Source organism: Lichenostomus cassidix, chromosome 24 (genome assembly GCF_008360975.1).
Source record: "Lichenostomus cassidix isolate B80296 chromosome 24, HeHo_3.0, whole genome shotgun sequence".
In the NCBI taxonomy this organism is placed as follows: Eukaryota; Metazoa; Chordata; class Aves; order Passeriformes; family Meliphagidae; genus Lichenostomus; species Lichenostomus cassidix.
Window position 1 is genome coordinate 166669 of NC_139504.1, and position 23076 is coordinate 189744.

At 46.6% G+C, this 23076-nt stretch overlaps 2 protein-coding genes and 1 long non-coding RNA gene across 10 annotated transcripts in view; 1 reads left to right on the top strand and 2 right to left on the bottom strand.

Annotated features, from left to right (window-relative positions):
* Nucleotides 1-2498, top strand: part of APLP2 (amyloid beta precursor like protein 2) — a 46021-nt gene extending 43523 nt beyond the window's left edge. For all 5 annotated transcript variants that reach the window (XM_085081971.1, XM_085081973.1, XM_085081974.1 and 2 more), the window contains 2 exons: nt 36-191; nt 951-2498. In XM_085081971.1, coding sequence (XP_084938097.1) covers nt 36-191; nt 951-1052 — 258 coding nt within the window. In that variant the 3' untranslated portion in view covers nt 1053-2498. The remainder of the gene's footprint in view (nt 1-35; nt 192-950) is intronic.
* A 7156-nt stretch (nt 2499-9654) lies between these two features.
* On the bottom strand, nt 9655-12671 carry LOC146427416 (uncharacterized). Of its 2 annotated transcripts, XR_014856434.1 has the most exons (4): nt 11051-12671; nt 10358-10441; nt 10119-10212; nt 9655-9822 (listed from the first exon to the last, which is right to left on the bottom strand). It is a non-coding gene; the product is annotated as an uncharacterized LOC146427416 (long non-coding RNA). The 2 variants fall into 2 exon arrangements; XR_014856433.1 differs by lacking the exon at nt 10119-10212.
* Nucleotides 12672-14921: 2250 nt separating this feature from the next.
* LOC146427417 (transmembrane protein 45B-like) lies at nt 14922-23014 on the bottom strand. 3 transcript variants are annotated; one of them, XM_085082025.1, is made up of 6 exons: nt 22887-23014; nt 17776-17974; nt 17318-17530; nt 16520-16704; nt 15736-15881; nt 14922-15474 (listed from the first exon to the last, which is right to left on the bottom strand). In XM_085082025.1, exons 2-6 carry the CDS (start codon nt 17954-17956, stop codon nt 15345-15347), a joined length of 855 nt encoding a protein of 284 aa, XP_084938151.1. In that variant the 5' UTR covers nt 17957-17974; nt 22887-23014; the 3' UTR covers nt 14922-15344. The 3 variants fall into 3 exon arrangements, with proteins under 3 accessions (XP_084938151.1, XP_084938152.1, XP_084938150.1); XM_085082026.1 differs by lacking the exon at nt 22887-23014 and adding an exon at nt 21538-21557; XM_085082024.1 differs by lacking the exon at nt 22887-23014 and adding an exon at nt 18724-19659.
* Nucleotides 23015-23076: the final 62 nt, after the last annotated feature.

The following is a 23076-nucleotide window of genomic DNA, read 5'->3' on the forward strand; positions in this document are numbered from 1 at the left end:
TTCCTCAGCCTGCTCCCTTGTTTTCTTCCCTCCAGGATAATGACAGGTCCCTCCGTGATGACTTCAGCTTCAGCAGCAGTGCCCTTATTGGGCTGTTGGTAATTGCTGTTGCCATAGCTACTGTTATAGTCATCAGCTTGGTGATGCTGAGGAAGAGGCAGTATGGGACCATCAGCCATGGAATTGTGGAGGTGAGAAACAGCTCCATAACCGAGGATGAAAATAGTCAGTGTTGAATCACATGTTGTGTGGGGGGGTAGAGGATGGCAGGAGCTGCCACGCCATGGACAGTTCTGCTCCTGGCTGGGTAGGAATTAACTCTATCCCTGCTGATGCTGTCACCACTTGTTCCGTGGTGTGCAGGTGCCTGTCCCTGGCATGCCATGATGGCACCTGCCACTCCTTAGTTGCGTTTGCTTATCACTAGGATTCAATTAGGCTTCCCTGGCTGGCTGAGGGTAGGATTTAGAAGGAAATGAGCTTTTCAGGCGGTGTCTTAAGCAGGGCAGTCAGTCAGTCAATCCATAGCAATTTGTCCTCCTAGCTAATTGCTGATTAAGATGTTGTGATTGGCCAAGTGTTGAGGAGCAGCTCCTTCTTCCTTGCACATTTCTAATGACAACCCAGAGAAAGCTGCTTTTTCCCTTTCTTCCACCCATGCAGGAGATTATAACAACCTCTTTAATAAGAGAAATGGGTCTCTGATTTGCGGTGTTGGCTGAGCAGTGACAGATTTGTGAGAACATCCCCACAGGGGATTGGGTGGGCAGGAGGCATCAGCACCTGAACAAGCAACTCCATTAAACAAATTACATTTTGCAGTTTACCTTTCCTTCCCTGTTTACTGCTCACCGTGGTATTATTCACTCACTGTTTGTCTGTTGCCTCTTGTTCTGTGTAATCAATCCTGAAAGTGTCTCCTTGACTAGGATCATGTGTTTTTTCTGAAGGTTGACCCAATGCTCACCCCCGAGGAGCGGCATCTGAGCAAGATGCAAAACCATGGCTACGAGAATCCCACTTACAAATACCTGGAGCAGATGCAGATATAGAAGAGATGAAGATACAACAGCCCTGACAGAAAAAGGTGTGGGGCAAAGGGCCAAAGTAGTCCAGTGTTTTGGATCAACTACTGACCAACAATTGCTTCAAGAGGACTTCATCTTACATTCAGAACTCCTGGATCATTAAGACTATAATTACTACTGTAGAGTTGCAATTTCCATTCTTTTAAATGGGTGAAGAAATGATAATATAACAATATGATATATAAACCTCCTTAAATGGAAAAAATTGATCTATTGCAGATGTTTGACTGAGATGTAGTTTTCTTTTTTTTTTAATAATATGAAAAATACCAATTCTGTTGTACTGTTGTCTGATACAAACTCTATATATATAAAAATGGGAAATGTTAATTTTTATTTCTGATAGACCAGGTGTATATTGAGGGTCATTTGTATCAACCCACCTTGCAAAAAGGAGACAGTTGTGGCTCTTCAGTCATTTTGGCTTTTATATATAAAGCAGTATTCTTTTTTTCCTTTTTTTTAAGTGAATTTCACTGGGAGTTGCAAAGAGATTAATTTAGGAATAGGAGCTGTTACTGCATAAGCAAGGAAGCAGTTGGGAATGGTAATTAACAAAATTCCTTATAACAAGGGAAAAAAAAAAGAGGAAAAAAAAATAAAAAAACCCCATCCTCATATGCCAGTGGTGTGCGCCCTGCTGCTTAGCAGCTTGGGCTCTAGGAATCAAGACTCCCTGGAGGCAAGGAGTTAAAAGGCTTCTAGCATCTCTGTTCATAGTTATTCTAGTGGAATGTTAGAACATGGTTTGTGCATACTGGGGTCTGCACATTCTCCTTCCAGATTCAGTTCTGGTAGAGTTCTTCTAGAGTTGGAAGTTCTGGTATTGAATTGAAAAACTGTTCTCAGCCAGTTTCCTTCAGTACTTACTGGCATTAACAGCCCCCTCTTGCTACTACTTTCTAATTTCCCCAGCTCTCCTGCCTTGCCAACATGGTAAGTAGTTAAGAGCCGTAGGTTTTTGAGCCTTTGCATCTCCCTGGATGTTTAGCCAGAAACCCTGATGTTTAGCCAGAAACAGCAAACACTGCAATAACCGGGACCTTTGGAGCTGACAAACACAGAGCTCTCTTATTAGCTGGGGAGGGAAGAGAGTGACACGTTGGGAAAGGGTTGCTGCCTGCTTTAAGGGAAATGGTATGCATAGGCCCCAAGAAGATCAAAAGGGGTATTGTTCCACTCACCATCATGTCTTTGTAATGCTTGTATAGTTGGTGTTAATGCTCACAGCTTTTTTAAATCTGGAGGTTCTGGTAACCTGTGGTGTATTTTTTCTATTTTTCCTGTGACTTTATTTTTTCTTCTTTCCGTGTTTCTTCCCACTATGCACAGATTTACCTGCAAACTCCTTAGTGTGGTCTGTGGGGAATGTACAAAGTTTAAACACATCAATAAACACTTTAACTTCCAGATTGTTTCTTCTCTTTATTCACGGGCTCACGTTAATTCCACCTCTTCCCACCATGTCCTGCCGAACCCACAAGATGGTGGGTTCCCTGATGGTGAGAAGGACTGCACAGGTATTGATGTATAACCGTGCCTCGAGGATTTCCAGATCCTGATGATGTTTGTGGAGAGGAGAAGGCAGGATGCTAAACCAATGGCCCGGATTCTGAGTAGCGTTAAAACAGCCGCTGGAGCGCAGGTCAGGGAGAGCTGGGGCTGCTGCTCCCTCTGGCTGCTTGTGGGAGATCCTATGGGTGGTTCTCCACATTCCCAGGATGCAGGTGGCTGCTGGCACAGCCTGTGGGAGCGAGCAGAGCCAAGGCTCTCTGCAGTGACAAGCTGTTCCTGTCCATGGCCATCCACCCACACTTGCTTGGGAACCACAGGGATGGGCCCGGTTTGTGCAGCACAGTGAGCCTGTGTTGGCTGTGTGCTCAGAGCCTGTGACCCCCACAGGCCTCAGGAATGGGGCTTGGCAAAAGGACAGCAGGGAATCTTAAAATTCATAGATATGAGGGCATGGAAAAAGACCTCACAGTGACACAGTTTCCATGGATGCTTCTTGTGGATGACCAGATCTGAAGTAATTAAAGTCAGACAGGGCAGAAATCAGCTAATTCTGGTTAGTGTTCACTGTATCGCTGCTGCTCCTGCAGCAGCATAAGGGGAAATAACTGTTTGGTTTAAGTATCTCTTCCAGAATACCTAAAACTAATGGGCTGTAAAGCTCAAAGCTGTCTCTGCTCCTGTGTGTCATTCCTCTCTATTCTCCTTGGAACTGTGATCTCCAACACAGATTCCTCCTCTCTCTCATCTCAGTCAAATGACCAGAGTCATTGTCCCTTGAATGTCATTTTAGAGGTCAATAGACAGAATTAATTTTCCTCCATATTGATTTGTGCAGTTCCCAGTAGGTGTGGATAAAAAGAGGGAGAGGATGAAACAAGAAGGTTTAGCAATTTTGCACAGGAAGCACTTGCATATCCTGTTTCTCCTTAAACATGGGCTCCTTGGTTCCACTGGAACCTCCATATTCTTGTTAAATTATTCAGACACCAAGTAAAGAGCAGATGCTGTCCTAGACAAGCCTAGAAAAGTCTGTTGGCTTGTTGCAACTACTTAGGAAAGAGTTTTGATTTTAAACTAAATTTAATTTAAATTATGCCAAAGCATATCTGCAGCCCAAAGCCGTTCTTGGACTGCACCCTCAGGAATGGTGACCTGCAAGAGAAACTAATTTTGGAGACTGCAGATTGAATTCCAGAACTGAATTTGGGTATTATATTTATTCTGCAGGACTAATAGAATTTATCAAAGGAAAAAATCTATCAGACTGGAATCAAAGTCTATTAGTTCCATGCTTTGGCACAGATTGCCAAGCACTTGGGATTGATTCTTTAGGATGGATTTTCACCACAGCTTCTGAAAAGTCATGTTGAAACTTAGGTGCTTGAAGATGGGTGCTAAGGCATGTCCCAGGTGTTCCTGGTATCAGCTGTGCAAGCAAAGGGGCTGATCCCAGGAAAGAGGCCACAAGGTAGTTTGGGGAAATATCAGCAGTTTCATGGTGATAAGACACTTAAATGTTTCAGTGAAATGTGAGACATAAAGAAAAGTCTTGTAGAATAAGCTTTTTCACCTTTGTTAAACCCTGTTCACTTCTGTTCACTCTTGCTCACCAAAAAGCTTTCTGGGACACATCCTGTAGCTTGTGGGAGTGGCGTGTGCTCGCCTTGTGCATGAGGCCGTGATTGGTTGGTGAGACGCATGAACACCGTGTGGTCCAAGTAGTGATTGGATGGAAAGGCATGTGATCAGTGGCATCACATGGGCAGGCAGCCAATCTGTGCTTGTCCCGCTTAAGCTTAGAGTATAAAAGGGCTCCCTTTTTTTGCAATAAAGAGATTTCCTTCAAACCAGAAAGAAAGGCGATTGTGAGTCTTTGTTCCCCATTGCTACAGTGGAGCATTTAGTTGGGGGAAGACTTGCAGGGTATTGCAGAGAGCTGCATTTCAGTAGAAAAACTGTGATTTTAAAGAAAAAGTGCTTTAAGAGTAGCAGTATAGCTGTCTGGTGAGGAAACAGGATGTTTTGGGAATACTCAGCAGAGGAAATGCTGGGTCAGTTCTCCTGAAGTGGTTTGTACCCCTTCTGCAAGACCACAGTGATGGATGTCAAACCCCTTCTGTGCACAGGGACAATTGGATGGAATGTGGGTGGATTGATTTTACCAGCCTTACTTGTCTCTGATGTGCAGAGCAACAGTTGTGTGAAATGTGGTTTCAATCATTCAGCCCCAGCCAACAGAAGAGATTAAAGGTGCTCATAAAGAGCTCAAGTAGGTGATCTCCAGAGCAGGTGCAACTCAGTCAGTGGCATCAGTGGCTTTGTTGTAGTGACAAAGGCTGCCAGATGTGCACAGAGAGGGGCAACAGTGATGAGCCAGAATAGGACATAGTAGAGTAAGGTAGGGAAAGTGAGGGTGAATAGAACTGTTCCTGCTTTTGGGTCAAATCACCTGGCTATGATCCTTAGCAGCAGCACAGGATGGAAGCCTCAGGGAGCTGTAAGGCTCAAATGCTGTTTCTCCAGTGCAGGAGTCAGAGCACTATTAATCTTTTGGGTGCCTCTCCATAAATTCACATTTTGATCCCAGCAGGCACTGGTGGCTTCGCTGCAGAGGTGGGGAGAAGATTCTGCGGAGCACAGCACCTGACAGAGATGAGGATTTAATTTGTGTATACGTGGTTCTGCAGAAGTGAGTGGGTTAAAAACACGAGTGTTTTGCTGTATTTACTAGTGACCTGTGGGGAGACTGTGCTTTTTAGCAGGAGCACTTAACCCCTGGCCCAGAGGCTCTCTGTGTGTTCTGCCAGGATGAGTTAATGTAGAATTTTAGTTCCATCACCACTGCTTTCTTGAGAGCAATTTGAGACCAGGCTGTGGGCTGAACGAGCTGGTTGTTAAATACCATCAGTCTCTGGATGGCATCAGGGAGGTTCCCTGGGCCCACTTCTGAATAGACTATGGTGCTTGGAGTGTGGGGCTGAAGGTGGTAGGATGGGCTGGACCTGAGGGAAGTGGTCACATCTCCCCAAAACCTTGCCATGATGTATGTCAGTGGGAAGGGGTAAAGACTCTTAAGAGGAGGAGGTGATGGGGCAGAGTCTGTGGAACTTAATAGTCTTTCTGAATTTCTAGGTCTGGCTGGAACAGGTTGGTGATATCCCTGGTTTCTGGAGGCTTCCTCATCTTCCCACGTTAGAGCACTGTGGAGCTCTGGGTCCCACAGCCTGGCTGTGCTGTGGGAAGGTAGGAGCCTTAGTCAATGTTCTGTTTCCATGCCTTAGACTTCCCCAGATGATCCCTGGATGTGAGAGTAGAAGGAGCAAGGGGAGTCAGTTTACTGACTTATCCTTCTGGCATCCTCAACATCCTTGGTCTCCACAGCAACACGAGCTGGTCCAAGTCCATCCCCTGGGCTTGGGCTGGAGGCCACTCTGGAGACGGGAATTTCTCAGGAGCTTCTCATCTGCTTTCATGTGAGAGCAGGGATTTTCTTCCTCCTCCTGCTTGTCTGCTCCCTGGGAACATTCCCTGGCAGGGAGCACATCTATTCCCTTCTCTGAGTCCCTGCCTGCACAACCAGGGTCTTTTCTCTACCCAACTGTGCAGCAGGAAGTGAAACACCTGAAAGTTTGAATGTGATTACTCTTGGCTTTGAAATTTCTGCTCATTCCATGTGTGTGTGGCTGTGAAAAATCTCTGCCTGTAAAGTATTGCTCTGATGTTAAAGAGACTGAGGGTGGTTCTAGTTCTGGTGCTCTGGACAGTGTCAATGAGTGGTAATGGAGATGTGGATGGTTGATTTGGATTTAATATCCCTTTTGGATTATATCATAGCAGCTGTTTGATGTATCCTCCTGCAAGGTCTCTGAAAGGAAGGGTTCTGCCTATGGCAAGCTCAAAACAGAGGGAAATTCCAGTCTCTTGGATGGTGCCAGGGTGGATTTATTTTTTTTAGCTGAAAGCACAGGCACTTCCGAGGAAAAACCTCCAGGGACAAAGTGATGTAAAGGCTTCTGAGCAGAGGGATTGGCTCCCTCATCTGCTCTCTGGGTGGCTGCTGGGATGGGAACTTGGCACAGGCCTGCCATCCTGGAGCTGGGCTTGGTGCTTCCAGGGTGTGTTTGTGAACATCTGGCAAAGAGCGTCAGTTCTTAGTGCAACCTGGTTGAAAGGAGGTCTTACAGATTGGGCTTTTAGTTGTTGCTGCCTGGATTTGCAGGGTGTATGTGGGAAGGGGAGGGGAGGGGCTGCTCTCCTGTGCGTTGACCAAGGCCTCTGGTTCCTACAGTGGAGAACAGAGCGGAGCTGGTTCTCCCAGGGCTGGCACTGCCTCACCAAATGCAAGGTGAGGAATTGTTGCGGTGCATGCCTGCAAGTTCTAGTGCTCAAGAGACCAGTTGCAGGGGTCTGTGACAGCCTGGACTGTTCAGGTCATGGAGACCTGTGGAAACCAACCATGAGCCCCTGCGGTTGAAGAAATTATTTCTGGAGACTTCTCCTTTGTTCCCTCTTGAGTTGTGTATCATTGGTTCATTTGAATTGTGTCCCTGTCCCTCTTCCCTCTGACTGTCCCGGTTGGTCTGCGCACCAAACCACTCCCCTTTTCCTTCCCCATATAATCCTTTGTCACTGGCTGTTCGGGGCCCGCAGCCTCCGGACTTCCAGCCCTCAGCCAGTCGCCGTCTCTCCGTCCCTTTTCGCCGTCCCTGGACCCTCACCCGAAGACCCTCAAATAAATCCCTGGAAGCCTGCAGACTGCATGTAGTACATTCTTCTGTCCCACCTCGTTTCCCACCCGCCTCCGTCCTCCAGGGACTCCGCAGACCGGTCAGTGAGCCTCTCTACCAGGGCACACTCGGCGGGTGCGCGGCGTGGCGACTCGCCCTTTCTGTGTGGCTTCGGGGCGTGCCGCCTGAACTCGAAAGCGAGAAGCCACAAGGAATAATTGTTTTCTCCAGTGTGGTGGTTCGGCAGGGAGTAATCCCGCAGCTGGTGCAGGCTCATGGAGAAATGAATGCTGGAAGGGACTTCTGGAGTACATCACACTGAGCTCCCAACTTGGGTCAGAGCAGGTTGTTGGGTGGTCGAAAATAATGCTGCCTTTTTCAGCAGCAGCTTTCCTGCCTGTATCCATTGGGACAGGAAAAACTATGTGAATTATTATCTGAGGTTAGGAAAGTCTAAATGTGGATCTCTACTCCACCTGGACAGTGGGCCACAGGGAAATGCCATCCTTTTTTTCCTCCTCTGGGCAAATTTATTTGTGTGCAGCCCCATTTCTGGGGCTCAGCCTTTGCTGCACCACCTTTTGGTGTCTCTTTTTTGGATATAATGGGATCATCTGCTTTAGATTTTGTGTTATCCTTTGAAGATGCAGTTACAGACATGAGATTTCAGCAGGCACACGGAAGGAAACATTCCTTATGACTTTGTGAATATTTGGATGTTGGAAAACAAATAAACTGCAGGAGATGATCCAGCCATTCTCTTCTGAGGCTGGATTCCTGGTGGTTTGGGGTTTTTTGAGGGCTGAAATTTGGGTTTACCCTTTGCTGGTAACACAAGTAAATTACTGGAGCTCACTCTAGGTACTGAGAATCAAGAACAAGACTGGGACTATCCCAAGTCTTGGTCACAGATCCAACCTTCAGCTACTCCAGTTGCTGAATTAATAATCTTTTTTATACAGATTATGTGTTTAGTGCCTTTCTCTGCTCATAATTCCGAGAATATTATTTGTTTTGCCTTTTCCTAATTGCTTTCTTCTTGTTTTGAAGAGTGAACATCAAGAACATCTTTTGTGTTGAACTTAAAGCATCTTCCATTTTTCAGGTTGATGCATCGAGAACTACAAGTCACAGATGAGAAAAGTTCTTATATTTTAATTTCAGGCCTATTTGCTCAAGTTTATTTTTTAAGAAGCAGAGAACACTAGAATTTTCAATGGCCCAAAATGAGTAGTGGAGCCGAATCTTGAATCAGTTTGTGTTTTGAATCACACTCTGGGTTTAGATGGTGCATTTATTCCTGTGCTGTCAGTTCATATTTTTCCAAGGGACTTTGGACATTGGGTATTTGAGGATGCTCAAGTGTTCTTTACTTTTACAGACTACATATTATATATTTATATCTATATGTATACATACACACGATATATGACCTGCGATCTGTCCATCCACCACAACTTTACTGGTATGTTTGAAATATATTGCTGAAAAAAAGAGCTTCACTGTGGAAATCATGGTGATTTTTTTTCTGATGGAGGACTTAGAATTTGGCTCACTTGAAAGAGTTTTTGATATTCTGTGGTTTTGGATGCCTAATAAATCAGAGGACCACACTTCCATGTAGTTGGTGTGTTACTTCCTTTAGTGTGGGGGCTTTTTTCTTTTAATGTATAAACTCTAGGGGAGGGGAGGGTCTGCAACATTAATTTTAACAGTAGGAAATGTCAGAGCAGAACCTAGCTCAGAGGTTTGGATTTTGGCTGGGATGGGGCAGGTCTGGGAGCAGTTGATTTTTATTTTTATCTTTAAATGTATTTTTATTTTAAAAATAAAAAGTAGAAGTGAAAATAAAAGCAAAAATAAAAAGGTGTAAATTAAAGCAAATAAGTGAAAATAAAAATAAGCAAAGCTGAAAGCAAAGTTTAAAAGTAAAACAAAAGTTACTTTATTTTTACTTTTATTTTTAAAAATTATTGTAAGGCGGTTGTGTTTTGCTTGAGCAAAGATCCCAGGCAATTGGTATAAATCAGCTTTAATTGTGAAGCTTCCCCCCTTCCAATTAAACACAAAACTAGAATATAAGTTCTCAGCACAAACAAGAACAGGAATTTCTTTGCACACAAAACAGCTTTACAGTCATGTTTACACATCCACTGCTGTCTGAGAGGCTCTAGCTCTGCTATTAAAGCTGGTCTAAAATATAAAAGTGGTTTCTACAGAAGCTCAATCAAGTAATATATGTGCTCAAGTCATAATGAATCAATTAGTTAATTAAACTACTAAAGCTGTGACTCCAGAAGTTAAGCTGGAAAGTGCATCTACAGGACACCAGGAAATTTAAATTGTACACAGACACCTACATGGTAACTTAGTTTTCCTTCAGTCAATAATTAAAACCAGCAGCTGAGCGTTTTCTATTCTGCATTTGATCCCTAGGAAAGACAAGGATGTTGGGCCAACTCCTATTTTCTGCTTCCACCTTCCAAAGGCTTCTGTAACAAAAATGTTTTGATACAACATTAGGTTAAAGCAGAACTACAGCACAACACAAAAACTTTTTGAACCTAAAAAACTCTCTTTTAAACCCCAAGGCCCCTCTTTTAAATCCAACTTAAATTCTCTTTAAAATCCAACAAACTCAAACCCTGTGTAGAACATTACACAACCTAAGACAAATACTTTGAATTTCAAGATAAACTAAATCAGTTTCACATTTACTTAAGAATAAAAAATTTCTGTTTCTGTGACACTGCTGGGGCCCAAGGTGTAGTTAAGACCCAGCCCTCACCTGAGCTGTGCCACAGCTTGGTCAAGTAGAATTTTTTTTTTCCTGAAAAATTGCAGGATTAGGTGGGTTTTGTCCATTGTGTTGCAAATAGAATCTACCAGTGAGGAAGAAACAAAGGAAGAAACAAGAATTGCACCATGTTCATCAGATGCCAGCAGCCGACAGGGGGAGAAAAGAGCCACCTAAATCCAGCAAAAAAGGACATTTTTCCACCCTTTCATGGCAGTGACAGCACTCACCAGGTGATGGAGTAGCTGATGGAACACTGGTAGCACACTATAGGCAGCACATCAGGTCAGCAGAATAGATGTATCACAGATATGCTGCAAATCAAATAAAAATATGTTATTTGATAGAATCAAATAACACCTTTCTACTACACTCACATATCAGTGCGAGAACCACATGCTTTAATTGCCCCTCATTTCTCAGGGTTTTACTGTTGAAAAATAAAGTCACTAGTAGAGGAAGGTGAAGAAGAGGCAACTGCTGTTCTTTCAGCATCCCAGCACCAGCTCTGGAGAGCAGCTTTTCTAGGTTTTGCTGCACTATTGATGGCTTGAGCTATGTTTCCAAATAGTGCTGGCAGCTCATGGTTCAAATCCAGGTAATTCATCTTTTAAACCAGGTAACTCGTGCCCCCACCACAACATCACCACGTGGGTATTTCTACCCAGCACACACAATCAAAGCAGAGGAAAGTACTGGATAATGATGTTAAGCATTAGAAAAACCTTTCTTTAGCTTTATGCCTGACTTTAAACTGAAGCAAGAGGGCAGAGAGAAGCCTGGCTGCTGTTGCAGTTAGAGACTCCAAAGATGAGCTCATGTTTGATGAGGTGACCTGAGGACAAAAGGTTCACCAGATTTTAGCAGTTACATCAAAGGCGTTTCCAAGTTGCTTTCTGGAAATCAGTGGGATGTGTAATTACCATCTCACCAGACTCCACCGTGCTGAGAAGGATGCTCTTAGTGAACTCAAAACACCTCCCAGAACCAGCAGAAACTGGGCACAGTGAGGCATCCTAACATCAGCCTTAGCACTCACAGAGTGGATGAACTTCCCCATGGCCTGCAGAGAAAATAAAAATTATTAAGGTTAATAAACTAGGCAATTTGTTTGGTGAAACATGTTGGCACACTGGGATTTTTAAACTTTCATTTCTCCCCATAAAATACAGTCACTGGTATATATTTTTAAAGCAGTGCTGAGAAAAGAAACACCTACCAGGAATTCACAGACATGTCAGGAAAGAGGTGAGTGATGCAAGCACTACAAGACTCCACAGGATGGTACCTCCAGGGGAAAATTGTACATTTTTCAATAATGCCACTGTAACTCTTAAGATTCATTATAATAGAGCATCTCATTATACACCTTCATTCAAAAAATTGTTTGCTGGTCTCAAATCTCACGAAGTACAGTGGAAATACATTAACCATTAACAATTAGTTTATCACCACTGTTACACTGTGTAACTCTTGCTGTAACCCAGAGCATCCTGCAAGCAGGAATAGCCTCCTCTCCACCAAGCACTTCATGATCACCACCCAGATACATCCAAGAACTTCCAGCCTCCAAAAAAACTACTCCAGCCAGAGGTGGAAAACTTCTCCCTCCTTGGTAGCACTTCTCCAGTTCTGTTCCCTTCTCTGGACAACTTCCAGCACCACAATGTCTTCGTTGTAGTGGAGGACCCAAACCTGAACATACTATTTGAGGTGCAGCCTCGCCACAACCTTGGATGAGATCCAAGTTGTGCACCCTCATAGAGGAAAACAACCATGTACTGCTGACTATTGTTTCTTAAATCACTTGAGTTAATAGGCAAGAAATGCATTAAGATTTAAAAAAAGGAAAAACGTAATGAAAAGTTATAAGTTCTGGAAGAGACAAGTGACCTAGAAAATCCAATTGTCCTCTGAACAGCAATTGCTTAAAGTTTGGAAGCAAAGTTTAATAATTAAGCTGAAAAAGTAGATTTTGTGGTGCCTAAATTTAGTGGTGCTAATTTCAACTCCTCTTCAAACCATGAATCTCCAGCAAGTCTCTCAGCAATAACAATAAAAGATTTTGCATACAGATCCGAGTACTGAGGGTCTTCAAAGCCCCTCAGCTTGTGCAGCAGCACTTTTCTGTATGGTCTCATGATGTTTCTCTTTTCTGCAGCTGAGGCAAGCAGATACCCAAATCACACCCAGCCATCCTCCAAAGGCTTCCATGGCCACTTCCTCCAGGGTAAAAGCCTGTTCCTGACATTTACCAGCAGCAGCGGATCTGTGGAAACGGGAAAACTTTTACATCGCTCTTTCCATGACATGCTCCCAGGCCTTGCTGTGAGACAACTTGCGAATTCAGTCTGGAACGACAAGGGTCTTTATTCCTTCCAAACACTTTAGCAAGTATGTTCTGGATACCTCAATCAAGTCTCCAAATATAATTGTGCACAGAATATTTGTCATCAAAACCACCAGTCTTAGTGTTTCTGTGTGGCAATAGACAGGAAAAAGGTAAAATGCAGGTAAGAATTACCTTAGATCCTGGCTTGTGCAGCAACAACAGAGACACAACATCCCTTTCTGGCCAAGGTATTTTCAGGGAATCACAGCCCACAGTCCATGGCAAAAGAAAATCATCCACATCTTTGGGTCTCCCTGGGGACCAACAGTGCTGACAGACCACAGGAGCTACACAAGGAATCTGATGTTCTCTCAGAAAATAACAGGAACAGCATCTGTCAGCTCTGTGTATGATAAATAATGAGGTACCCAGTAATTAAACGTACCAAGGCACAGATCCTAACCGACCTTGGAGAGACAATGGAACAAGGTGTCCAGTTCCCACCTATTTCAGGGTTCCCTGTGTCCACAGCACATGGCCAGCAACAGTTTTGGAAGGACAATGGGGACTTTGCTCATCACTTGTACTTTGTCTAGTCACAGAATCCCAGAATGGTTTGGGTTGAAAGGGATTTTAAAGATCATCTCATTCCAACTCCCTCCAATGGGCTGACTCTGAATGAGTTTTATTCCCTTCCAGCTTCATGGGGAGAGAAGATGTTACAGGAAATATCAATCCCACACCCAGGCTAGCTAGGAACTGTTCAACAAGCACAGCCACAGCCTCAGCAACCTCATGTCTTCTTTCTACCCTATTGACACAACAAACATTAGTCATATCTCAAATATGGGGCAGCTGTATCACCTAACATGGTAACAGGTAATTTTGGGTGCCCTGTTCAAAGAAATGCTCTTGGGCTTGGAGCCTGATCCCACTGAATCTGTCAAAACACACAGAATGATGATCACTATTTGCTTTTACTTACATTTATTCAAAGAAAGAAGAAACAACACCAGCAAAACCTATGTTTTACACGGCAAAACACTCAGTAAGAGATTCAGCACTGCAAAGATAACATTAGGGCAGGAAGAAAAAAAGACAGGAAAAAAGTAACATTAGTTGATCAAAGGGGAAAGAGATTGTTTTCCCCCCTCTTTTCAATCCAAGCTCAGTATTCCAGAAGTTGTAACCTCTGCACTGAGCTTCCCATTAGTGGCAGTCAGTCTATAACAGCTTGACACAATGACCCCACTTCTGGTCCTAGGAGGACTATTAGCAATGGGAGCACATCACCTCCATGGAGCACAATACAACCTCTCACTCCAGTACTGGACATCCACATACCCCAACTTAAAGGCAACCACTGCCTGTAGAAACCACTGCTCAGGAGGGCAGCCTACTTTAGTATCCCAAGTAACCATCTGCTGCGTGTGGATGCCAAATGTGGGAGTCCAAAATACTACACTTACCTGGTATTCTCTTCTCGTCAAAGTTTTTTTCTGTACAGCTGCCAGCAACATGAAGCATTGGCCTCCTTCCAGCCCTTCTCTTCAAAGGGAGACAATTTAAAAAAAAACCCAAAACTCAAAAGTAAAATCCAAAAATGCAAGCAAAAAAATTAAATAGACAGTACTCACTCTTCCGGGGAGCTCCCATGGGGCTGGGAATTGCAACTGCTTTGAGTCAGGAGGGATTTTTCTTTCCTCCCAGTGTGTGCAGCCCAGCAGGGATGTGCTCAGACTAAACTGGCTCTTGCATTTCTTAGGGGAACACAGTAAAGGTGTAGGAAGATAATAAAATCAATGCTGTTTGTGCTCCCCTGTTCACCCAGCCCAGCCCTCAGCCAAGGACATGGCACAAACATTTTAGATGCTGATGATGAACTTTCAGATGATGATTAGTGATGTTTCACCAGTCCTCCTAATATTATCTTTCAAACTCGGTTTTGTTCTCAATGGCAGGAAGAATCTCCCCATACTCTTCTGCTGCAAACAAGAGGAGACACCAACAGCAAGGCAGACATCCCTAATTGGAAGGTTTTGTTTGGAAGTGACCAGCTCCAAGGGGGGAATAAAGGTGTCGGGGAAAAGGTGAGATCACTGCAGGGCTCTCAGAGACTTACCAAGACAATCCATACACCCACCCCCAGCCATCTGGAACCATCATTTTGCTTCAAGGGTCTCTGTCTGAGCTGAGCCCCCTGCCCAGAAAACATTCCATCTCCCAGGAACACCAAGCCGCCTGGCTCATCTGCCTAACTCAGCTTCCAATGAAAACCAAGCAAGAGAGCAGCTATCCTCATTGTTTCTATCCACTGGCCACCTACCCTTCCCTGGGCAGACTTGTCCATGTTAAATCACACACAGTTCCATCCCTCAGATATTTCATCCACCACCCAAACCATTTTGAAGCCAACACTGCCTTAGCCTGCGGCATCACGTTCAAGAGATCCATGGAGGAGGTGTGTTCAAGCACTTTATTGGTAATCACAGATACTCTGTATATTCAGCTTTGTGCAAAAGCACCAGAGTGAGTGACAGCCACCGGGACCTTTGAATGCTGGCTTGGCTCTCTTCTGAGGAAGCAGAAGGGAAAATAATGTTTAAAAAAGAGGTTCAGATTTGCCACACCAGTTGGGTTCCACCAACAAACCAGTGCTGTAGTCTGCAGCCTGGGCTGCAGCTCAAAGAATTAAAAACTCATGGCTACCAAAGGGATGCACAAGGAAAAGCCTTGCATCTCCTGCCACGCTCTGCCTCAGGGTCCTGCCTCCCACTTCTGATGCTCCACTGTCAAGTGCTGCTGTAGTTTATCAAGACTAATTAAAAACCTCGTCTCAAGAGCTCTAAACCAGCAGGGAAGAGATTTCCATGCCCACCACAGCCTCATTTATCATCTGAGCTGCTCTCCGGCAGCAAGGCGCCACTGGAGCTCTTCTTCCCTCTGCGGAGGCATAAGCCACAGTCCAGCTCCACGTCGATGTCCCCAAATTTCAGCTGGCAGGACTCATTGCAGCTGTGGGAAAGAAAGTAGCACTGGTCAGGGATTTGTGGGCAGTGAGAGCCACTGGCTCATCCCACCCTGCTCGGGAAGGCTGCTCTGTGGTGGCACATTGGAGCCCACCCTTTCCAGCCAAGCCATGCTCGGATACGCATGGACTCCCATACTCCTTATCCCATGACACACAATGGTGCATGGATTTCCCACCCCAATATTGGGTCTGGGTATTGCTCTTGGCCACCAGAGCCCATGCACTGCACCAAGACTCCCTCATACCAGCGGGACACAGCAGCATTGGCGGCCACAACAGCGAGAGCACCCATGTAGTGCCAGCAGAAGCACATGGTGAGGAACAAGAGGTTGCTGGAGTCGCTCTGATCCCAGCCTGGTCCTCCCCACGGAGGGGACAGCACAAATCCAATCTGGCCACAGATGAAAAAGAAGTCAGTCTTTAGCACATCCCTCCTGTTTTCAGCCCACCTGCTGCAGCTGACTAGAGGCACTGTAACCCCAAGTAAACAGCTGGGACACTGCCCTTGGCAGTTCCCCAAGAACCATTGTCCCCCTAGACTGACACAAGGGTGTCAGGAGTAGATGGATTCTCTGCAGACAATCCTTAGGGCTTGCAGTGCAGCCCAGCATCCTGGAGAAAAGTGACATCCCAAAGGTGACATTGCCAGTCTATGCATTTCCTCCTAGATCAAAAGCTGGGTTATTTTATGAGAGATTTCCAGATGTTTTCAGTTACTTGGAACAAACAGAGGAAGAAAATGGACCTAATAAAATTAATAAAAATTCATGATTGTGGTTTCCTTCCCTTGTGGGATCCAATTTCCATTTTCCATTCATTTCCAGGTCTGTCCATGCTGGTACATTACACATGCACTTCTTCTCGATGGCATATCTGGCACTGAGCCTCATTTCCTCTCCTTATTTACAAAGATATTTGAACAGCCTACAAGTTTAACCCCAACAGATGGGCCTAAAGGGGCAGAGCATTCCCGCTCCACTCACCTTCCCGGGTGCAAAACTCTGAGGAGAATGCTGAATTCACACTGACCTGCCAAAGCCAAGAGCCCTGGAGAAGGAAGGAGCTGGTCCTGAAGGTCTCCAGGATGATATGGTCTTGGAGGAATACCTCTAGGAGGGCACAGAGGGCTCCGGCAAAGATAGCCATGGCCAGCAGGGAGTGGAGGTGGTGGTCGAGCACAGCATTGCTGTAGTCACGGAAACAGAAGAGCAAACCTGCCAAGATCCACCCTGTGTTAGCAAAGAGCACTCTGGGATTTATTCTCTTAAAAATCATCTGAAAACTCAGAACATGCTCCAGGCCTTGCCATGATCTGCCTTGGTGGGAAGAACCAGAGAGCCACCAGCTGCTGTCACCACCTTCCCTCTGCAATGACCAGGCAGCCCCAGCACTGGTTCTGTTCTGCCCCTGAAGAACCCCTGTACCTGTGGGGATCCCTGTGCCCCAGCCAGGCCTGCAGAAGCAGCACAGGGATGGGCATCTTGAGCTCAAAAATGGTGGGGATCTTTGTATCAGGGTCTGTCCCTCTGCATCCAACCAAGGTGGGGGGATAAGACCTTTCTGTAACACCAGAGTGAGCAAACTGCTGGCCACCAGAAGCACAGAGCCCTCAAGCATCCCCTGTGGCATCCAGCTACGGCTGGATCCATATTTAGGAGGAGCAGGGAGGGCGTGACTTTGCCACACAGCCAGTGCCATCGTGCATCCACACACCCTCCAGCTCTGCCTTTGTGGCCCCCAGACTGCTCAGGAGCTGTCACACCCATGAGCACCGCACCAATTCCTTATTCTGTGTCCACTCCTCCCCTAGCACCAGGTGCGATTTACCTTCCACAAGCAGAGCCAGGGACAGTGAGAGCCGGTCCAAGCCAGGTGGCAGCTTGAGCAGGGAGTGCGAGATCACGTCTGTGACACCAGAGAGTAGGAAGAAGAGGTAGATGGTGGAGTAGTGCCAGTGGGTGAGGTCAGTCCAGCTGTGCGTCTTGGGGCTGTACAGCTGCAGGTGGGGACCAGTGGGAACAAACTGCTCCACCAGTATCCCTGGGCAAAGAGAGAAAAGGTCATTTTTGCTTATACATGGGGAAATGACAAGCCTGAGGGAATGCTCCTTTTCAGGTTGAAGCCGTAGTGGTGTTTGACCAGGAGAACCATAGCAAGGTCTTGTCCCAGGGCATGCCACAAGCGTGCCAGATGTTCCTCGTTACAAACAGCCCCAGTGTCGTGGGAGAGAGTGGCTGCTGTGCAGGTAGATATTGGGGCAGAGACTCATCATCATAATCTCTTACCTACTAGAGCAAAGAAAGCTTTGACCGCCCCTTCGAAGACCTCTGTGCACCCACGGGCTGGCTGGCCCTCGGCTTCACCTTTCCTCCTGAGGTACTTCAGGGGGTACCGTACTGACCACCACAGGCCAAAGGCGAAGAAGAAAGTGCCCTGGAGGGCACTGCCCAGAAAACTTGTTGGCATCGGGCTCGTTCTCTGGACCTGCAAGGGCAAACAGTGCCTGAGGACCAACACAAAGCATGCCCAAGGGAGTTGTTGAGCTGCTCAGCATCCCCAGGGATCCACATCTCGACAGAGCAGGTGCACATGGCTCAGCTGCAAGCTGAACATCAGAGGTGGGATATCAGCACAGGGAAGCTGCCACTGTGCACCACTGTGTATATGCGTGTGTATATGTATATTTATGTGGCTGCACATAAAATCATCAGGACTTTGTGCCCAAGAAAGGATAACAGCTATTAGAAGAGGAAACACAACAAAGTTTTTCCGATAAAAAGCAACATGACAATTATTTCCTTAAACCATAAATTTGCTACAAACTAGGCAATTTCCAGGCTGTGAATCCAGTGCTGGAGTAGGAGCTCCAGCCAGTTAAAGCTTTTTTGGGCTGTGCTGGAGGAGGCAACCCAGGAACCATTAACATTTGGAAAAAGAGCCTCATGCATATTCCCCACAACCCTTGTGTGGCATACAAGTGCTGATTTGACCCAAGGGATTTCCTCTCCACAGGAAGAGCTTGAAAACTAAAGGCATAAAAAAAGCCTTGACTAAATCAGGTCAGTACCAGAGTATCAACAAGAAGGACAGAGAGGAGCAAATATACAGCAAATTTACATCCTGCAAAATATTTCAGCCCATACCAAAATTCCTGAGAAAAATCCCAGTGTAGCAAGCATAGAAAGGAATAAATAATGATCTAAGTGTTTATAGCATTGACCTTTTGATTTTACCTTGGGATGGTCTTGTTCCCTCCAGAAAGACCTCTCTCCTTGCTCTCAGTAAGCTTCTACCACCTAAGGAGGACTCACTTTTCTCCTCCCCATGGGCTTTCCAGTCCTTTTCTGCAGCTTGAATGTACACAGATGAAGGCATTACTCATCCCAACGCTTCCACACTGACCTGCCCTTGCATCACAAATCACATCCTCGTTGTGTTTATAAATACCAAAGCAAATTGCAGAGGCTAGATTAACAACTCCAGCACGTTTTCCGAGTTCTCCCACACCAGAAAGTAATTAGGCACTGCAAAACAAGGGAAGGATGTGGCGTGGCAAGTGCCTGAGGTGAGGGAGAGTTCTGCAAGATGTTTCAGGTCAGGTTTTGGCTGTGGAGCTGGCATGGGTCAGACTGGCTCAGCTCTGTGTGGTAAACACAGGATTGGAATGTAGAAACCATTGTCATCCTTTGCATCTCTGGGACACAGGCAAGCTGGGAAAGGCTCAAATCTGTGTTAAGGTTTTCTCTCAGGATGGAAGTTACTAAAGAGCCTTTCGGATAGATGAGAAATGCCTCACCCAGGATCAGGGATGGCTCTCTGCTCTATTTTGCATGGATACATTAGGGTGAGGTGGCTCATGCCCCAGGAGAACTCATGTCTTTCCAGATTGTAGCCTGGACACCCCACCCAGGACACTTACCTTCCCTGCACAGACATCTACATCTGAAGTGACTAAAACCAAACACTATTAAAGCACATTTAAGCATAGCACAACTGCAGGATATATAGCCAAATTTTACCACTGTCCTACTTGTGACTGCAAGGGCAGCAGCCTGAAGCTGGAGCACACCCTTGAGAGACATGTCAGGGTTGTTAATCTGACGTGATTAATTGGAGGAGAGAATGAGAGCAGAGACATACCAGAGCCCAGAAACAACAAACAATGTGTTCAGCCTAGTTCAGCTGGTGTTCAGCTCTAGAGGCTGCTCCAAGCCATGCCAGCATCCAGGATTAACCTGGGGATCTGTCACCCCACATCCACCAGCCATCTCCCCCTTCATCTGAGTTACCAGCAAACCCAACCTGCTGTTTCAGAGCTGTCCCTGGAATCTCCTACCCCCACCATCCCCCTCCCTAGCAGAGCAGCCTCGCTCTTCCTTGTAGTGCCAGGGACCCTTTTGCTTTGCAACCCCTTGGCAGCCCTATCCAGCAAGGCTCTGAGGGGTTGTCATGAGTCCCTTTTGCTTCTCAGCAACTGGAAACAGTCCTTCAGCAGCCACCACAGGTCCCAGAATGGTTTGGGCTGGAAGGGAGCTTAAAGCTTATCTTGTTCCAGCTCTCTGCCATGGGCAGCAACATCTTCCACTGGACCAGGTTGATCCAAGCCCCGTCCAGCCTGGCCTTGAACACTTCCAGGAATCCTGCCATGTCCTGGGGCATCTCTCTTGTAGCAGAGATGTCCCAAACCACCATCAGACAAGCAGAAGCTTGCAGGTAACTCACTCAAACCAACCCCCTCCCCCAAAAAAAACCACCCCCCCAAAACCTCCCAACAACAAAAAAAAAAGAAAACAAAAAACCAAAACCCAGCCAAACAACAACAAAAATCAACAATCCTCCGCCAAAATTTCAACCTTCTTTTAGAAAACAGACACTATTCTGCAGCAAAACCAGACGTTTCCAAGCAACAGTCCACTTGCACAGGTCATGTATTTGAGGCACAGAAAAACAACCCTCCACATTCACAGAGCTCCTCGAACAGCCCAACGAGCCCAACCCTGACACCCCTGACCCACCAGCTTCCCCCACTCTGGCTTTGGAGCCCACACTCATGTAAATGCTCATTTAGCTCCAAGTAAGTGGCAGCTGGGTAAGAGCAGTGACACCAGGTTATTTATTCCTCCTGGGAGCTGGTTTGTCTGTCAGAGCACTTGAAATATGGCTGCAGTCAGAAGTTATTACCTGAGCTGCCCTTCTCCCTGCACAGCTTCCAGGCTGTGATGCTCCTGCTTAATCGCCATACAGGAGCTGCCTGATATCCTTACAAAGCCTTGCCTGACTGCTCACAGCCTCCTCAGGCTCGGCTTGGGAAGGACAGCATCCCTGCCCAACTTCCAGCCTCTCCCCTGGATCCATTGTAGCTCCAGATCCATCACCATCCATGATTTTGGCCCTCCTTTCTCTAGTGGGGTGATCTCTGCTGTCCATCTGGATACACCGGTGTTCCCTACAAACACCCATGGGTGCAACCATCAGCATCCCAGGATAACCAACTTGTGTGCAGAGGGCAAGCTCAGGACCTGGCTGCAGACATTTGGAGGGTCTTCTCTTTGTGAATCCTCCTCCATCCTTGGACACTTCCAGGGATGGGGCAGCCACAGCTTCTCTGGCCAACCTCTGCCACAGCCTCCCCACCCTCACAGGGAAGAATTTCCTCCTAATATCGCATTTTGCCCTGCCCTCTGGCAGTGGGAAGCCATTCCCCCTTGTCATGACACTCCAGAAGTCCCTCTCCAGCTCTCTTGGAGCCCCTCTAGGCACTGGAAATGGCTCTACGTTCTCCCCAGAGCCTTCTCCTCTCCAGGCTGAGCAAGTCCCATCTTCTGCTGTGATGCAGCTCCAAAACACAATAACCCCCATACAAGAGGGCAAAAGCCAGAGGTTTCTGGCACTGTCAGGAGTACTGCCACCAGCCTAGCCCACAGCTGTCATCACACTGAGCCTTTGTTTCTCAGAGATGTTCTCCCTGCATCCCTTCTTCCCAAGTTCCAGTAGCCATGTCCATCCCATGGCACAGCTGATCACCAGCGTATGGATGGAAGAGTTACCTGTGACTCCTGCCTGTCCTTCTCCCTCTCCAGATGTATCAGCAAGGAAGTGATTACTCAGAAGAGGCAGATAAAAGGAGAAGCCACCACGGGGAGGTGCCCCTCAGACAGGATGTTTGGAGCTGAACATTCCGCAGGCCAGTTCCAAGTGCCCTGAGTCAACCACCTTTCACAACCTGGGCCACCTCCTGTCTGCTATTAAAAAAAACCAAGCAAGAACACTCCTGCTGCAAAAATCAGGGTAAGCAGCCAATTCCTGTTCCCATGGCAACTGTGTATATTCAGTTGTTATGATGGGCTTTGGGAGAACTGGGGAAAAGAGTCAAGAAGAGATAAAGCTGCAGCAAGGTCTGACAGGTCTCTGCTGGAAGACTCTGAACTGAGTTGCCTGGGACATGATAACCCTTTTAGGGGGTCCAATCTTATAAAAGTTGCCTGAGGCCAGGAGCTCGCAAACCAGAGCAGGGCCTTTGTGAGCCCCACTTCCCAGTCCACAGCAGCTGACAAGTGAGGCACCATGGCCCTCTCTCCCCCAAAAGATGCTCAAGCAGGACACAGCAGCCTGTTTCCACCCATTTTTTCCTCTCTAAAACACAACACTGCCCTTTGCTGAGCAACCACAGACACAAGCCACCCCAAAGCTGCTGCCCGTACCACTGATAGCTGCAGAGATGAGCAATGCAGGTGCTTCAGGCAAATAAATACCTTGGGCCACCCCAGTGTCCCCATTTCCCTCCACTGCACTGAGATGAGGGTGCAGAAACGCTCAGGATCACCCCGGACCACTGCCCAAGCCCCTGACCCTGGGGCAGCCATATTTCCAAACCAACAGTTTTCCTGGGAAGTTGTGTATTTCTCTCACGTGTATTGCCAAACCTACCCCAAGCAAGCCTGCAGGACCAGCCCTGCCTGGAGCCACACATGTGAGCCAGTGCCCCATGGAAACCCAAGGCTGGGGCAGCAGGGGAGCAAAGCAGCCTCCCCAGGATGTGTGGTCCAGCACAGCCAGAAAAGCCACTAAGCCATAGCCAGGAGCCTTTCATTCCCATTATCTTCATATCAAGTGGGAGGAAGGAAGGAAAACAAGAGGCTGTGCCGTACACCCATCACTGCTCACTTCCAACGGTGCCTGAGAAGCAGGATGAGTGGAACAGGGATGAGTACACCTAAAAATGGTCCTGGGAAGCCCACAGTAGCAAAGGGGCTTCCACATGAGCAGTTTCACCCAAGCTTAAGCTTAGGAACTTGTTACAACATTAAATCCAAGCACAGGGAGAAATACAACCCTCATAGGCATTCTCCCTCACAGACTCTCCCTCCCTGAAAGCAATGCAGGATGAAAACCATACCTTTTTTTGCTGGAAAAAAAAGCAGCAGCACCATCAGCTGAAGGGGAGCTCTTTCAGCTCAGTTTTCCATTCTGCAACCACCCACATCTACAAACCACTACCCCAAAGGACCAGAAGTTCCTTCCCCAGCAGCAGGAGTCAAGTCCTTGGAGAAAGCAGGGAAAAGTGAGGTGGGAGTGCAGCAGCTGGA